We start from the raw sequence: 18,466 nt of genomic DNA, 5'->3' as shown, positions 1-18,466 counted from the left end.
ACCCCCTGACGTCACCCTCCTGCCACCGTTCAGACAAGCTCACAAATGCCTGAGTTAGTATTGACTTGTGATAACAGGCAGTGCACGCTGTGGCTGACTGACGACTGATGTTTAAAGATAAATCTGCAGGTTTGCGCTGCCGTCATCAGCTGGATGTTTCACTTTCACTCCATTTTCACAATATGAACATCTCCATATATGTTTTTAGTGGAAGTGTGCAGCAGTTGGTGTCTGCTGATTTCCTTTAACTCCGCTCCGCCGACAGACGTGGCCAAAGGCATCATGTTTTCAGGTTGTTCACGCTCCATACTCGTGAACGTGATATTAATTATATTATATTGTTTCAAGAAATGATCTAATTATCTAATATATATATTAGATAATTTCTTCAAAATTTGGTACAAATGTTCACTTGTCACACCTTTCTGACAAAGGTCAAAGCAAAAATGGGGAAAATGCTCTGGCTTATTTTCATCTGCATAGAGCTGAGCCCAGGATGGAGCAACGGTGTCCCTGCAAAATAGTGTCTGTCGGGTGAAATATTTACATATTTCCTGCAACTTGACTGGTTGGTGGAGGGATACAACCGTCAGGAGGTGATTCTAGCTCTGTATTTCAATAGAATCACAGTTGTTTCCCTGCACTCACTGATGTGAAGTGAATCCAAGTGAAGTTATTGGCATGACCGCAATTGATATTGACTGATGATATTTCCACCACTGGTCAGCAGAGTGCCGAGCCTCAGTCTACTGAGCCGCTCTGGTTTCCCGGCTGCTCGGGAACTGCAGGGAAGAGGAGGAGCACTTCCAATACACTGAGCCTCGCTTCTATTACAGCAAATAAACTTCTATGATTCCATGTATCATTATTACTAAAGGAGGCAGGAGAATAACTAAACATAAGACACACCAAGCAGAGAGAGCAGGAGAAAGAGAAGGAGAGAGAGAAGTCATCAGTAATGAGGCTTCGTACTAACGACTATGACCAACTCTACATATCAAACAGAGGGAGTCAGACATAAAGACCTGCCTCTAATAAAAGTCTGTTACGTTCTGGAGTTGAAATAAATAAAGACTAAACTATCCAGATGGAGGCTGTGCTCTGTGTGAGAGATATTGTGCCTCGGGCCCCGATGGTTCACCTGGTGGAGCACGAGATATTTGGGCTTAGTTCTTCCTGAGTGGTGGAGGCAGACAACCATGAGGGGTAATTCTAGTTTGTATATGCATGAACTGCAGTAATATCTGTGGCCTCATTTATGCACATATGCATCTTGGGTTTTTATAGTCTACTCCCCTGAAGCTGTTTGGTTTCCTTTATAAAAAAAAAAAAAAAACACCAGATGAAAAAGACTTGTGCACTTTGGCAGTTCAGTTATAACAAAGACGGTTTATTTGAAACACATGGATGTGTCGTGTTTAGAAGCTACGAGCTCTCTTACCCACACAAACCATTCAAACTGATCAGGGATTAGTTTATTAACATCTGGCTTTTATGCAGTTGGACTCTCTGATGCTTCTTGGCTGCATTTACACTCACATCTTTTAATATTCAATAAACATCTGAAGACTTAGACAATACATCTGTGTCATGGTATCCTGTTTTATATTCTTACCTCTCTCCTCTCCACTCATGCTTCCCTCTCTCTTTCTCTTCATCCTCAGTGTGACCCACCCATCGAGGTCCAGGACCTGTTCCGGGACATCCAGGATGGACGCATCCTCATGGCCCTGCTGGAGGAGCTCTCTGGCTGCAAGCTGGTCAGACTCTTTGCACTTTGTTTCCACACAACTGCAGCTCTCATGACAATATTGACAGCAGCAGTATTCATCTCATTTAATTATAAGTTTCTCATTCTACATCATCTTCCAGCTTCATGGATTCAAGAAGTCCTCCCATCGTATTTTCAGACTCAACAACATCGCCAAGGTCCTGTCCTTCCTGGAGGAGAGAAACGTGAGTAACACAGTCACTCAGCTGCTGCGCCGCTCGATGATTGGCTGCAGTGTTCTCACATGTGCATTGTGTGTGTCCTCAGGTGAAGCTGGTCAGTATCGACGCAGCTGATGTTGCCGATGGAAACTCCTCCATCATCCTGGGTCTCATCTGGAACATCATCCTCTTCTTCCAGGTAAATCTCATTTCCTCTGCCACATCCTCTTACTTTAAAACCCCTTCACCCCCTCTCCTCTGCGCTCTGAGTTTCCACCTTCCCTCCCTTTCCTCTGCCTTTCTTTTCACTTAGAACGAGGTCAAGTGTAAGAATAAAGTGTCTGCTTCACGGCCTGTGCACTTTCCATTCATAAAGGCCCGTCAAAGTGCAGCTCGCTGGGTAGTTTATGTAACCCACACTGTGGTTCACTGCCTTGGACAGACAGCATGAGGAAACACTGTCCTCTCAGTCCGCTGTCTGAAGCTGAGAACACTGCCAGCTCTCAGCTGGGATGAATGGTTATCATCAGCAAGATGTACTGAGTTTTTACAGAGCCAACAACCAACTACAGAATCCTGTATTTTCCTCTCTCGTTATGTCTGACACTTGGCAAACTTACTGCAGGTCTTGCAGAGAGAATACCTTGGTTAAAGATATTAATATGAAAACTAAAAAGCTAAAAGCTAAAAATGCTTATCATTATCTTACGCTGTAAACATGTCAATTGAATAAATGTGTCTGTGAAAGCTTTCCTTGCAAAAGGAGTGATGGAGCAAAAGGAAGAGAAGGGAAAAAAAGATATCCGTGCAGGTGACATTTTAGCTCCATATCAGAAACAATCTCTGTCCATACCAACACACCTGAAACCACATACATACATGACCAACCACACTGGCCATGTGCGAGCCAGTGTTAACAGGGAGCAGATTGTCTACTCTGGCTCTGATCAAGCTCTCTACAGTCTGAGAAAATAACCCCTGAAGGTGTCAAACTTGACTACAAGACCTTGTGCATGTTAACACACAACATCTGTGTCTTTACACACCAAGTGAGTCCTGACATCATTTATAATTTTACTGAGAGCAAACACTTTTCCTGTGATTTAAGGGGGGAAATGGCTTCTTCTGTTCTTTCTGTGATGCTTCTTTCTTTATAACAGAAGGTAAAGGAAAAGAATTCATCCGTCTGTAGTGGTCGATCTCATGTCCACAGCAAGGCGACAGTCATGTGACAGGCAGGTGCCTCAGTTCCACCAGGAACCTGAACAAATTCAACACCCATATGAACGCGGGGTCTGCATGGGCCAGCACAGGCTGGTTCTTACAACATTAGTAGCATAATGGGAAATATGAAATCGAGGTTGAACCATGCCAGGGACCAGTGACGTCCCGCCAGGACAAGCAAGGCAAGCAGTGTTTGACTAGCTAAAGCTAAAAATACACAACAATTAGAACAATACTGAAGTGGAAGTGATATCTGTCCTTACATCTGATCTCAGAACAGCATTCTGTGCCATAAAGGATCCTGCTTTCAGCCTACTTTTCACAGGCTGAGCAGAACTGACCATGATGAGTAAACTGATCTTTAAGTGTAAAAAAAAAAAAAAAAAGATGAAGCTCTCCTTTAATTTCATCTCTAAGGTTTCAGAAGAGATTCTGCACTGGACAGACTCCGAGTGTTTTCACAGCTTTGAGTCTGTTGAAATGTTTGCTTCATGTGTCATGGATGCAGTGGTAAGCATGATGTAATAAATCTTGGTGACTGAGCCTTTTACCTGTCTGTTGTCTTTTCTCAGAGCTGTGGACCAGAGCAGATTCTGGTTAATACCTTCAAAAGTTTCTGAGAGATGATTTTTATAATCAATATTCAGCAAAATGTTTGCTCAGGTGAACCAGAAATCCAACTTTCTGTCTCTCTCCAGATTAAGGAGCTGACCGGGAACATCAGGAGCCAGTTCCCGTCCTGCTCCAGCCTGTCGTCCATCCCCACCAGCTCCGACTCTGACGCGTCCCACTGCAGCACGCCGTCAGACGAGAGACAGTCGGCGTCCACAGCCATGAGAGAACACGGCAAGGCCATTAAGAAGCTGCTGCAGTGGGTACAGAAACGAACGCGCAAGTGAGTGTGGTCTGTCATTTTCAGTTAAAATTGTTTGATTAAATCTTAGAAGTCTGAACGAATGTGACAATCTCTTAGTTTTCAGTTTTTGTTCTACTGAATATACTGTATATTAAATAGGGAGATGCTGACTCACTTGGCACAGCAACAACAACTTCATTAATTATTTAAACCTTCTGATGTGGCATTGTGATCTTACGGTAGCCTTATTTACCTTTATGCTTTCTGCAGAGCAGTTTCACTATCTGCTTCTGGCAGTGTGTGTGGGTATAGACCTATATATCTGAGTTGTTGTATCACTGTCTTTTTTAGACTCCACAGTGCTTCATCAAGGTGACCTTGTTTTGACCCTCAAATTAATTTTAAAGGTGGAGTAATCAACTCTGGAGAAAGACTGTGGATATTTGAACTCAATAGCAAAACAAATACACTAGTCCCTTCAGTTCACCTTCAGAAGCTCCACCCCCTCAGAATCATGGCCACACGTTGCCCAGGCAATGACAGTGGCTGAATCCAGAGCATCTTATACAGCAAGGAAGTGGATACTGTCTCATGGCTGAAGCTAAACAAACCTTATAACTGGAGAGAGTCAGTTGTTTAGATTGTGTTTCCAAAACTACAGTGACAGAAGAGGGGACCATAGGTTTGTAGCTAAGCTAACAAGGAGGTAAAGTTAATAGCATTAGCATAGCATTTTCAAATTATTAATTAAACCAAATAAATTCACTGTGCTAACAAACTTGTGTTTCTAGGTTTTGGTGGCTATAAAACCTTTTGCATGTTCTACAGACAAATACCACACGATACAGAGCAAATTACAAGAAACACTAACTAACATGCAGAGAGGATTAGACAGTTTCCCAGAGTTTCCCCACCTGCTTGCTAACTAACCAGTTGGGGTTAGCTATCACAAACTTTAACTAACAGGACAAAACAATAGGCTACTGACCTATTGGCAAAGCTAAAGTTACCCACCTGTCAAGCAGGAACAGAGCAACCTCCGTATCCTTCTTCATACCTTTCAAGTCTTAAACATTTCTTCACCGTAGCCGAACTGGCTGTCAGGAGAAATCCCAGTGAGCCAGTGGATCATCAAAACATCCATCAAAATTTTTAATAGTTCTTACTGACCCAGTCAGTCTCTGCCTGCCCTGTCTGCGTGCCTGTCATTCAGGGTGTGGGCTGTTCCCAGCAGATAAGTCCAGGGCTGAATTTCTTTCCCAGTCTCCGACACTGTAAAGCCTCTCCGATGTTAACTTGATCGTAGCACTTCTTTTTCAGTTTTTGTTCTTCTGACCTTCTCGTCTTTGGCAGTTTTTTGGCCAAATCTCCTCCTGATACGTCGTCGGTCTCTCATTAGCAGTCCATACAAATCCCATTCAAAACTCCACATGGAATAGTGTTGTGTGTCTCGGTCCGAGCCGCTTTGTTTATTTCCCATTTAAAGAGGCAGGACTGTGTAGGAATATAGGTGCTTCTTTCAGCACACACACAGACAGCTAGTGGACTATGAGGACATATTCACTGAAATTGACAAAAAAAGTGTATGAGATTAGAATCACTGTCACATCCCTAGTGGTATCTGTTCATTTAGATAGTTAGATTCAATTTGAGATATCTGTCTCAGCACTGGAGGTGAATGGAATTTAGATTCTACCCAGAGACAGTGCCATTCTTACTCTGGACAGTAAAGAAGTAGTTCCTTTGAAAATTGTACGTCTCATTATAGGTATGGTGTAGCAGTTCAGGACTTTGGGAAGAGCTGGACAAGTGGACTGGCCTTCCTGGCTGTCATCAAGTCCATTGACTCGAGCCTGGTAGACATGAGGAAGGCCCTGCTGAGGAGTGCCAGGGAGAATCTGGAGGATGCCTTCAGGATAGCCCACTATAGCCTCGGTATCCCACGCCTCCTGGAGCCTGAGGGTAACAAGAAAATAAATCTTTTTAAATATTAACCTAATCTGGTTACTTTCCACATTAAACCATGATTTTTTTAAAAGGAGAGTGTCTGATGATAAATGTAGTTTCCAGATGTTTCTCTTTCCTATAGTCTTTCACTATGAGGGGAAAAAATTTAAGCAAAACCCATTTTTATGTTGGCTTCTCTGACATTAGACAATTTCCGTGGAAAAAGGTAAAGCAGGATGTGCATTTGATATCTTTCTCTGTGCTGATGTACTCTTTCTGTTAATGTGACAGAATTCAGATCAGATTTGTGCAGTATTAGAAGTGTTACAGAAATGAAACAGGTCTAACCCAGTGAGATTACTGTCATGACTTTTACAGAAGAGGGACTCCTGGTTTTACTCAGACATGAGACCTACATGTCAAATTGCCAGCACATTTGCGTAATAAAGTGCAAGTCTGAACAGGTCTTATTACTCTTAGGAGAAAGCTTTATTGACATGGGGACTTTTATGTAAAATGCCAGTATGATGATTGTTCTTTATTTTCCCAGATGTGACTATCAACCCACCAGATGAACAATCCATCATGACATATGTGTCACAGTTCTTGGAGCACTTCCCTGGTATAGAGGAGGTAAGCGTTCTGGCTTACAGTTCATGGGTGATTGGTGTCTGACATCAGATTTTGACAAGACATGTGAGCACTGATTGATTTCTGCCAACTTCCTTGTTTCTAACCCAGCCGGAGGAGTCCTGCCAGCTGATAGAACGAAGCATCTCTATGGGTCGACTCAACTTCCGTGAGATTGACTCCGACCGCATAAGGAATGGCGCTCACGGAAGCAGAGTGAAGGAGCGGTCATTCATGTTCCAGCGGGACTCTACCAAACCCGCACCCAAAATTTTAATTTCCTCTGTGTCTGAGGACAGGAGTGCCACATCACCCCCGTTTAGGCAGGCTGCAGCTCGCTCCTGGTCCATTGAAGACTTTCTTGCAGATTCCCCCCACATGGAAGACACCTCCAGCAGTGTGGTTGAAGACTCCAAGGAACCTGTCAGTGAGGTCTTAACCAACTTAATCTCTAACTCCCCACAACTGTCTTACACTCATTCACCCACTGACTCTTCAGTGCCTGAGTGTGGAAACACTGAGTCAGTAATTGGCGACTCAGCGATCAGCTCACCGGACTCCTGGGTTGAAAGTGAATTTGGGGTGATGCGAGAGAAGTTTTCTGAGAGCCCAAGCGATAGTTCTTTGTGTGACAGTGGAACAGCCTGGGATGTGTACCGTGCCACCCCAGTGGAGGTTACTAATCTTGATGAAGGATTTGTCCCATCCATTGAGGATAGAGCATCTGATGAGCAGTCAATTACTGAGTCATATAACGATGAAGGGATTTACTCACTGAACTCACTGGAGAGAACACAGGAAGAAACCCAAGGGCATTCTGAGAAAAAACAAGAGGAAATACTCAAAGAGAGCGAGGCAAACCTCAAAAGCAACAACCAGGACATGACACTGGATCAGAGCAATGCTGAAATCGCAAAAAAAGTAGACTCTAAACAGATGGATAAAAGTCTGCTTCAAAAAGATCAAGTACCCAGAGAGCAAGAACCTTATTTTGATGCACAAGTCCTGCCCGACTCTGGTGCTAATGATCTCCTTGAAACTGATGAAACTAATGAGTCCCTAAGCTCCAACACTAAACTACCACTCCCTGACCATTTTGAAGAACCTGTGAAGCAAACTGGTGTTGAAGAGAGCACTTCCGGAGTATCAGACTTTGTAAAGGAAACTGTGGATACACAGGACCACGAAGGACAAAGTAACGGTCAAACGGAAAGTCTGATTAAAAGAAATAATTCTGAGGAGGCTGAAGTGGAAACTCAATGTCTGAAAACAGGTTCTTCTGTAGAGGAGAAAAGAGAGGACCCTAGAGATGAATCATGGACTGTTAAGGAAAGGGATGAAGGTGTTGTAGAAACACAAGATGAAACAAATGAAGGAGTTCTAAGAGACTACCCAGATCCTCAAGAAATCATTACGCATCCAGCCAACCAACAGGGAGCACCAAGTATTCCTCTGATCTCCATCTCCAGTGAGCCAGAAGAGCAGAACGAAGAGGGAGCATGTGACCCAGAAAGACAAGCTCATGCTGGGGATGAAGAGGTAAACCAGCCGGAGGTAACTGGATTTAATGGAACTGACACAAATGTCAACAGCACCCAAAATGCAGATGAACGGAGGTGTGACTCCAATTTCATTGATGACAAAAGACCTGCTGAGATTCCTTCCATCTTGATATCAGAAGATGATAATTCAATAGCTTCAGAGCAAATAACGGACATAGAAAATGGGCATTTGGATGACATAGATGAACACAATATCAGGAAATCGTCAGATATAAACACATGTGATCCATGCACAATAGATAACATGGAAATGACTGAACAGGAACGTGAGTTTCCTCACAACAACTCTCAGACAGATAACATTGATGAGGACTTCATTGCTCAGTCTCCTACAGATGATAAATCGCAACCTGTGAATACTGAGCAGGACAAACTGGGCGACAGTGAGAAAACCAACACACAGCAGAGCACATTGGATCCAGTCAACTCAGAACTGAATGGTAAGATGGGGATTTCATGTCATGAACTAGCTAATGCGCCCAGAAACATGGACTTCTTTTATACAGACTTTGATCGACGTTCTCCCACAGATGATCTTGATGGTGACCCTATTGAACCCATGGATCTGTTCTACCCAGACAAAGAGGAGCCCATGTTAACAGAGCTACCTGATACCGAAATGCAGAGTTGGCCTTCTGTTTTGAGCGTATCAGCTCTCCAGCCAGCGCCAGCTTCAGAGAGTCTACCAGATGACCAACCACTCGACCTGCCGGGTGAAGACTTCAGGAATGGAGTGCATTTGGTACAAGAGGATGACAAGGTAAATGCAAGTTTATTCAGCAGTGCCTTTGTACAACCCAACCTTTTCAGTGTCACATTAGCTTCATGTTTAAGCAAATTAAGTGTTTCAGTTTTTTTATCATTGTAGTTTCTGGACTTCGTTTGATGAGTTTTCATTGGCTGAGCTATTTGCATGGCTCTAGACATGGAAATATCGTCTGGTCAGTTGGACGGTCCATCAATTTGCTCCAGACTGAAATATATTGAATTGGTGGGGATGGCATTTTGATCCTCAGAGGTTGAACGCTAAAAACCTTTTCCCTGTTACCACTATGAAGGTAACACATGTGGGTTTGGGTGAAATATTTCGATAACTTTTGGACTGATTCCTATGAGATTTGGATGAATTTCACTACCTTTGGTGATCCCTCGACTTTCCATCTAGCGCTGATACTTTGGTCTCTGACCAAAGATGTACAAAACTAATCACATTGTGACCAGGCGTGGAGCCCCTGAATTTCTAATCTTGTGTCAAGTTAAATTGGGGGCTGCATACCCCGCTGTACTTTGTGTTTAATGCTAGTTTGCAAATGTTTGTATGGTAACACACTCAAATCCAAACCACAAATTGAGTCAATTTACAACATGAAACAGAGAAAACAGAGGAACATTCTCCAGTTCAAAATGCAGAAATTAGGCAGTTATTCTGCTGAATGAAGTTAAACCAACAGAGGTCTTGGTACCGTATTGCATAAAGGCAGATGTCCATGTGTTTGTTGATTATAAAGCATGTCTAGGTTCTAAATTAATACTGTGAAAGTATCAATCAATCAATCAATCAATCAATCAATCCATCAATCCATCAAAATCTGCTATATTTTTTATTACTCAGAAAGCAGTCAGCCAATCAGAAGAGAAGCTCAGAGCCTCCAATCTTCTGATTGGCTCACAGACCTGTTGTTACTAGAGCTCCATAGAGAAGCCTGAGAGAGGAGATGTAAAAATACACTGAGATGGTTTTTGGATCTTAAAACCACAAATATATCTTCTTATGGATCAACACTTCAAATAAAACACAGGAGAAGAGGAAAAGATGGGACCTTTCATTATCTGGGTATTTTTTCTTTCACTGTAAAGTGAGCGGCATCATAGAAAACACTGCCTTCACACTGCCTGTGTGTGTGTGTGATGGTCCAACTGCCCAAACAGGAACATGAAGCAATGTGACACTTCACACCTCCACAATATCACACCTAACAACCAGATGACCCGCTGATATTCATTAAGCACAGGCACATCATTCTGTTGCACTGATGGGTCAGTGTGATGAGCTCGGGCTGTTGTTCTGTTATCATGAATCATTTATTTGAAGAACGAGATTGAGAGTCAGGGGTAAACCAACAGTGAATACTGGGTGACAACTTTAACTACATGTTATGTAGATTTTAAAGCATTGAAATCCCTCCAAACGTTTATTTCACCTCAGGATATAAACGTGTTTGATTCAGTGACAATATGACAAAGAGTTGATTTTGCTCTTCTTATGAGGCTGATGCTGGAGGAAAGGTTAAGAGGTCATTTAAAGAAAAAAGGTTAATCCACTGGAAGTACGAATGAGGTCTTTAAAATTCTGTGGTAATCTATTTCACTGACATTTATGCCCGAGGGTGGCGTTGAAGCAAGAAAGCTCATAGAGTGATCAAAATGGATGCATGAAGTGCATGAATCTGCTCTGTAACGTTCATGGCAATTTGCCCATTAAAATTAAAGTTTTCTGTGTAACCACTGTCAAGTGTTGGCCTGAAGGTGGCACTAAAGAAAAGGTCCATCAGAACATTACGACTTTAAATCTGTTTTCCCTCTAAAAAGCTAAAAGGTTTCTCCCTCATCGTTTCCTGCTCTTGTTAGGCGATCACTAAGACCAACGAGGAGACCGGTAAAGCATCTGAATCCCAGGAGCAGAGCTTGTTTCCCGGGGAGAAGACGGGAGGACTCTGGGGTGATGATGATCCAGCAGATGGCAGCAGTATGAGTGAGGCTGAACAACAGAGCCCGGGCTCTGCCAGGGAAAACACAGAGCCTGTGAGGTAGGTTTTCTATTCTTAGCCAGCTCCCTGGTACACTGAGAAACACACATTACCCAGGGGGAAACCAGTGTTATGGCAATGCATGGGACTGCTCTGACCCGGCCTCTCTGTTTGCTCCCATATTTCCTTAAAAGTACTGAACAAAGTCTCTGTAGGTTGGTGATGGAGATGAGGACGGGCCTTATTAGGGGTTGAAAGACCGTGGCTTAAAGAAAAGGACGAGGATTACAGAAATCAATGTCGTTGGATTAATTAATGCCAGAGAGCTTGATTCTGTTCATGTTCAACAGTGGAATTAAAATGATAATCCTTGAGACTTTCATATATCAAACCCACTTTTGATGCTTTTTATGCTTTGTATTTAAGCTGCTCACATATTCTGTTATTTCCTCTTCATGAATCAGTTTTCATTGTCAAGTCTGTTTCTACGTGGGATTCAGAGGAAATGATGGATACATCGTGAAGACAAAAACAAACCTTCATGATACCATTTTATGTAGCACAACATTTTTGAATGCTTTGTACAAAAGTGGGAAGAGTCATATTTGCAAATATTTTTTTATCTCCTTATCTCAAGTTAACAAATTCATTATCCCGAGATAACGAGATGTTATTAGGAGAAAATTATTTTTTGTTATCCTGAGATAACAAGATAATTATCCCGTTATCTCAAGATAACAAAGCTTGTTTTCTAATTATAATGACTTCTTGTTAATCAGAGATCAGATGAGCCAAGCCAGTATGTAAATGAACTTTTAGAGCTGTAAAGTGAAAATGCATTGATCAACATCAGAGAATATTTCAATCAAGGGCAGATATCAGTCTTTTCATACAAGATCCTCATCAGCAAATGAGTTACTAAGGATTGTTGCCAAGGAGGAGGTTGTTTTATGTGTCCTGACCTCCCTGTTCTTTTTCCTCTTTTCATGACCAGAAGGATAGTTCCCCTTCACCCCCTTTGGGGGGGCTGACACAACTTGTGTAGTTATATGTCTTTGTATCAAAAATCTTTGAGGGTAAAGCTTCATTTACAATAAATGAAAATACCAGCTAAAAAAGAACGTCAATGAAAACAAGCATATCAATACAAGGAACAGTTGAAACAGGTACAAACAGAAGTGAAAAGGTCAGAGATTAAGAATCTAAAATGACCAAGAGAGAGACAGTGCAAAGAAGTCTAAAGCAGATCTTCCAAGCTCAGTATGAACTCAAGGGGAAATGGAGCGTGAGCCGGTCATTAGTCCTGGTCTAATGTGGTCCAGATGGCCAAACTAACATGAATGAAAGATTAAAGGCAATTTTTCAATAAGGGTTTTGTAAATAAACAAATATGTATGCAAATCTCCCCTCTCAGAGCGAGAGGACCATCCAGCGTGAGCGTAAAGGGCTGCCTGGCTCCCTTGTGGGACATTTCAGGTGCTCTCGGGGGCCCTCTGGTGGCCACAGGGGCCCTGAACAGGCACTTGGTTTTAATTATGTGTCTGGCCAGTTCTGGTGTGTAATACAAATGTCCAACTGTTTACTACCCGTTAGTTTCCAGTTACAGCTGTTCTTTGATTTTGCTCCAATTTATTCCTTATTTTTACCACGGCCTCACTTTTATAGCAGTGTCTGTATTTTAGACAGATGTGGGCAGAGGTCACGCCTCCTTTACTTGAGTCACAGTACAGATCCCCCTGGTCAAATATCACTCCAGTACAAGTGACAGTTGTTCAGACAAATTTTAGTGCAGGAGTACTTGATCATAAAAATACTGAAGTATTCAAAAGTAAAGTTTTATATGTCAACTCATTGTTGTTTTGTTCCACATTTACAGAACCTAATGACTTGACACAACTCTACTGACTGACTGACTGACTGACTGACTGACTGACCGACTGTAGAACCTGTAGAATATGATACAATGACTGTAGACATGGACATAAACACACAATTTAATCAACAAAAGGAGCTGTAGTCGCTTTCATAATTTTAATGAAAAATGTGGTCGCAATAAACACAGCAAACATTTCAGACTAAATGAATCTTTCTTTAATTCTAAACCTTCAAACACAGACTTCAGATCAGACTCATCTTTATCTAACATTGCCATGGTTAGGACACTGACAGGTTGTCATGACTGACAGTGGAGGAGTTGGCTGTGATTGGTTTTTCTCCTGGGATCAACACAGTGTTTGGTCGATCACATTTTCAAAATAAAATTCAGTCCACCTACTAAAAGCTCTGCTTCCAAGTAAGATGCTTCATAGAAATGTAGTGGAGTCAAAAGTACAATATTTGTCTTTTAAGTGTAGTGGAGTAAAAGTCTGAAATTTTTAAAATAAAGTAAAAAAGTACAGTACTCAAGTAAATGTACTTTGTTACCAAACGCCGTTGATTTTAGAAATATTGATTGACACTTAGAAAATCCTAATTCCTCAGGAGAATCTCATTCGTTCAGTAATATATGTCTTCTATGGTCCGGCAGTGTGACGTGTTGCTGGTCAGATTGTGTTTGTTGCCCGGGTGTTATTTTTGTTTGAAGCTATGGGATCCGTAATATTAAATCCACCAGTAACCACGGGTGTTGTCAAACCAACCAGGTGCTCTGAAAGCTCTGATAAGCCCAGTCATCCACTTCCTGCTCAGCATCAAACAGCAGACACAGTTGGCGGCCAGCTGGTGAACACAGCGGAGCATTTAGCAGCTGAAGAGACCGATATCTCAACTTACTAAGGCCATAATATGTCAAACGTGTGTTACTTTCAACTTTTTTTGGAGTTCTATGATAAAAAAAACAAGATGAAATACAGATGAAACTCCCAACAGGAAGAATGAGTTCTTGTTGTGGTGGTGAAGGAAACAGGGACCGTTTTGTTTTCATACCTGTATTACTATGATCTGCAGATGTGTAAATACTCATATAGGCTTTCCCCGCTGCGTTGCCTGGGTCTGCTCTCTCCTGATGAGGCCAGAACTAATGGATTTTGTCCTTTTCAGGAGTGTCACCAAAAGTTCCAGCAGACCAGATGAAAGTCACATCCCTCCGGTTCTCCGTCACAGAAAGGGGGTTCATCTCACTGAGGCTGTGGTTAGTTTGACACTCCATTTCCTTCTCCGCGGAGATCTCGCTGTCCCTGGATGAATCATCTGTGCCGTCGCAGTTCACTAAGAGTGTGTGTCCGGTGTTTTTCTCCACTCACAGGACAAACAGAGAGCTGAGACCGTGGCGACCAGGAAAGATGACAATGGTGACTTTTGGTAAGAACGTGGTCACATGATTCAGTTCCCAGTCCTTTGTATGAAGTGATACATCCGTGGCTTTTCTCTTGGACGCGGCATCTCAGTAACAATATCTCAGTAACGCCTTGAAAGAACTTCTTCAAATGTGGCACAAACATTCGCTTGGACTCAAGGATGATCTGATTAGATTTCCTTTGTGGTCAAAGGTCAAAGGTCAAGGTCAGTGTGACCTGAAAAAATACTTGACGGATGGTTCATATTTTCTTTGACTCTGGATAAACAGGATGTAACCTGAAACTAGTCTGAGGGGAGGAGGCAGACAACCAGCAGGAGATTCTAGTTTAAATCCTGGCTTCATGCTCCAGTGCTCTATAGAGCATTAAACACATTATTTAATGGAAAAACTAAAACTTACATTATAAACATTTAAAATAAATATTATCAGCTTGTAGGAATATGGTCACTGTGCACTTGAAGGCCTTTGGAACACACCACATCTCATTTAGTCGCAGACTCTAGAGGGGTTGAGTTCATTCAGTCTTACTCATTGAAGCCTAGTTTAAATTTAAACGGGTGATGGGGTTTGCAGTGGATTGTGGGACAGCAGAGGTTATTTTTTGTAGAACAGAGAAGCTTTGTCAAACTAATGTGACTGAGTCAGTGCTGAACAGCAGACAGCCAAGGACACGGTACTAATACTAATATTAATATTAACTAATCCAAATGAGACGTTTTTGTCCTCTGACTAATGACAAGAAGCTACTTGCGTTGATAAGCTTGTGTTATTTTTGTGTCTCCTCTGAACTTTTTCTCCCTGTGTGTGTGTGTGTGTGTGTGTGTGTGTGTGTGTGTGTGTGTGTGTGTGTGTGTGTGTGTGTGTGTAGGAGGAGTGAGAGCTGGGAGCTCTATCTGCTGCTGCTGCTCTGGCTGCTGCTCTACTGTTTCTGGCTGCTGCCACAGATGGACCTGAAGACACTGCCCAGCCTGCTGCTGAACCTCGACCACTGAACACACACTCACACACACACACACACACACTCAAACACACACACTAATACACACGTAAAAATAAAAAAGAGGACACACCACACACATATAGCTCAACTGCCACTCATCTCTGATGTATATTTCAAAGTACTACAGCTTTTCATGAGGTTTTGCTTTTTTTAGCTTTTGATGTGGCTTGAAGTGTGTGATCTGTGTGACGAGGAGCAGCAGAGGGAAAAGTCCTGATGCTATGAACGTGAAGTAAGAATTTCAAAGGAAAAATTCAAATCTTACAGGTAAAAATGTTACAAGAATAAAGTCATCATTTTACAAAGTAAAAGTCTTGATAGAAAAAGTAGAATCTCAAGACTAAAGTTGAAATATTTTGAGAAAGAACTCACAAGTTAAATTGTAATTCTAAGAAAAAATGTCATGATAAAGAATAAAGTCATTATTTTAAATTAAAGTTAAGTCATTAAACGTCATTAAAGTAAAAATAACATTTTTATTAAGTTGTAATTTTATAAGAAAGTCATAATATTTTGAGGATAAATTCATTTTATTTTGTGAAATAATAATAATAAAAAAAAAAATAATAATAATAACAATGCACAGTGTAGTGAAAATGAATTTGTAATTCTGAGAAAATGTTAATAATGATAATATTAAACTAGCAACTTCACTCTGAAATTGCTTTTATTTCCTTTCCATTTTATTTGTGCAACCTTTTCTCAAACTTCCTCTCATGACTTTACCCCCTTTTTATCAGAATATTACAAATTTATTTTTCAAATCTCCAAACAGTGGCTCCGATATCTCCACTGCAGATCTGCTCCTGTTCTATAGACGCTGTAGAAGTTTGTGCTTTATTGCTGTGCGAAGCAGAACGAGTTGACTTTGTGAGACGATGTGACTGTACAGCTCACTCTGATTGTAGATAGAGATATATGCTATGGATGTATGTATGCACAGTTGAATAGCCATTTAACCCAGATGAAGAATTGAAAAGTGAAACGGCTTCAGGCTGATGATAAAAAAGTTTAGTTAGTGGAGCTGAAGCAGGAAATATATATATTTTACACTACTGGTCAAAAGTTCTAGAACACCTCCATTTTTATACCTCCGCCAGCCAGAGCCAGAGGTGTGTTGTTTTTTGGGTTGTCCATCCATCCATCCATCCATCTCATTCTTGTGGACATGATATCTCAGACAGAACGTCTTCAAATTTGGTAAAAAATATTCACTTGGACTGCAGGACAAATTGGTTAGATTTCTGTGGTTAGAGGTCAAAGGTCAAGGTCATGGTGACCTCACAAAACATGTTTTTGGCCTTGTGAACGCAGTATCATGAGAACTCTTCAAGGGAATCCCTTCAAATTTGGCTCAGGGATGAGACTTAAGTGGTCAAAGGTCAAGGTCAGTGTGACCTCACAAAACACTTTTTAGCCATAACTCAAGATGTCACGCAGCAATTATGACAAAATGAAAAAAAAAAAGACAAATGGTTGATATTTTATATGATTCTGTATAAAAAGGGATGTAACCTGAAACTAGTCTGAGTGGAGGAGGCAGACGACCTCGAGGAGGTGATTCTAGTTCCAGCTGTTATTTGAATAGACGTAATTCAATGTCTCAGTTTTTATGAGCAAATATACAACTGGAGAGTTTAAAAAGAAGGAATCATGGGACCTTCTTGTTGAACTGAATTTATTTCAAATTTCAGTGAGAACTGGAAAAATGGTTTGTTCTAAACCTTTTGACTGGTATGTGATAAAGGCTTTTTGGGCTCAGCCGTCTGAATGAAGGGAGGGGGGAGAGGAGGGGGGGGTTTATTAAGGATCTGTTGCACTTTTGAAAGAGAATGCAAACTGCCAAAGATAGTTTTGGAAGTGCTCATACGGAAAAGTCACGACTCACCACAAGCCCAGTAATGTTGTTTTTAACACGTAGGAAGTCATATCTAACTCTTGTACTGAAGCTTCACCCCAGCTCTCTGTTGTATAATAGCTGAGGCAGAATATGTATTTGTAATATTTTATGGCTCATAAGATGTGTGAATGGATTTTTAAAAAAGTTTTATGATAAAGAAGTGTTTTATGTGACTGAGCTATGCCTGAGCTTGTCGACGGAAAGAGAACGCTTTAAAATGAAATATCTTTCTATATGTTATTTTTGAACAACTGTCTGTAATGAAGGGTTATGACAAAGTGATAGTAAATATTCCTCATTTCATCACAATCTGCATCAACAAGCACAACTCTGCTTCCACACCAGCCGCCCGCTGGGTGAAGTCTGTTTACTCTGAGCATCAGTCCAGCTCCTACATCCACTGAGGGGGCAGCAGCAAAAAAAAAAAGCCATTCATTCATTGAGTTCTGTACAAACTGGGTCGTCCCTGCAGCACAGTGCATCATGATCATGTCTCATGTGTGTGTTTGGATGTGTTCTTGCCCTTTTATCCTTGTGAGAACTAGAGCTGTGTCCCAGTTCCATTCTGTTTCCTGACAGCCTGCAGTACGGGCTGAATGCTAATCACACTGTGCTGTTTTTGTTTTAGAAATCAATGTGCTTTATTGTTTTGTACTAACAGGAAACTTATGAATGCCACTGCCAACTGCACTTCACAATAAGACAGCAGAAAAGGTTTTCTAAAGATTTAAGACTTGATGTGTGTGACAGTGGGAAAAACTCATAATGTCATGAAAGTGAAGTAAGAATTTCAAGGGAAAAATTAGAATCTTACAAGTTAAAAATGTTACAAGAATAAAATCATAATTTTACAAAGTAAAAGTCATGGTAGGAAAAGTAAAATTTCAAGACTGAAGTTGTAATATTTTGAGAAAATACTCACAAGTCAAATTTTAATTCTAAGAAAAAGTCATGTACAAAAGAAAATGTCACAATAAAGAATAAAGTCATTATTTTAAATTGAAGTTAAGTCATTTAATTTCATAAAAGTGAAAATATTTTAAATAAGTTGAAATTTTATTTGATAAAAATGTAATTCTAATTTTTTTTTTATAAAGAATAGTCATTATATTTTTTAAGTTAAATTTCATCTAAGTGAAAATAAAAGTTAGATTAAGTTGTAATTGTATGAGAAAAAGTCATGTGTGAAATGAAAAAAACAATGCACAGTGTTGTGAAAATGAATTTGTGATTCTCAAAAAGGTTAATAATAAGAATAATACAATACAGTTGTATTTTTAATTGAATTTATGAATGCCACTGCCAACTAAACTTCACAGTAAGACAGCAAAAAAGATTTTCTTAAGATTTTTATTATAGACTTTAGACTT

General features: G+C 40.8%; 1 protein-coding gene across 4 annotated transcripts in view; it reads left to right on the top strand.

Moving 5' to 3' along the window:
• Positions 1–18,100, top strand: part of clmna (calmin a) — a 49,730-nt gene extending 31,630 nt beyond the window's left edge. For 2 of the 4 annotated variants that reach the window (XM_087170556.1, XM_023394708.2), the window contains 11 exons: positions 1,665–1,760; positions 1,873–1,956; positions 2,039–2,131; positions 3,855–4,051; positions 5,781–5,974; positions 6,510–6,592; positions 6,701–8,911; positions 10,780–10,958; positions 13,938–14,028; positions 14,143–14,198; positions 15,065–18,100. In XM_087170556.1, coding sequence (XP_087026682.1) covers positions 1,665–1,760; positions 1,873–1,956; positions 2,039–2,131; positions 3,855–4,051; positions 5,781–5,974; positions 6,510–6,592; positions 6,701–8,911; positions 10,780–10,958; positions 13,938–14,028; positions 14,143–14,198; positions 15,065–15,188 — 3,408 coding nt within the window. In that variant the 3' untranslated portion in view covers positions 15,189–18,100. The remainder of the gene's footprint in view (positions 1–1,664; positions 1,761–1,872; positions 1,957–2,038; positions 2,132–3,854; positions 4,052–5,780; positions 5,975–6,509; positions 6,593–6,700; positions 8,912–10,779; positions 10,959–13,937; positions 14,029–14,142; positions 14,199–15,064) is intronic. The other 2 variants (XM_023394710.2, XM_023394709.2) reach the window with 2 other exon arrangements.
• The last annotated feature ends 366 nt before the right edge of the window (positions 18,101–18,466 follow it).

Source organism: Seriola lalandi, unplaced genomic scaffold (assembly GCF_002814215.2).
Source record: "Seriola lalandi dorsalis isolate HSWRI2012SDOR001 ecotype SW California unplaced genomic scaffold, Sedor1 jcf7180002054953, whole genome shotgun sequence".
Lineage (NCBI taxonomy): Eukaryota > Metazoa > Chordata > Actinopteri > Carangiformes > Carangidae > Seriola > Seriola lalandi.
This window is presented reverse-complemented; position numbering and strand designations above follow the sequence as displayed.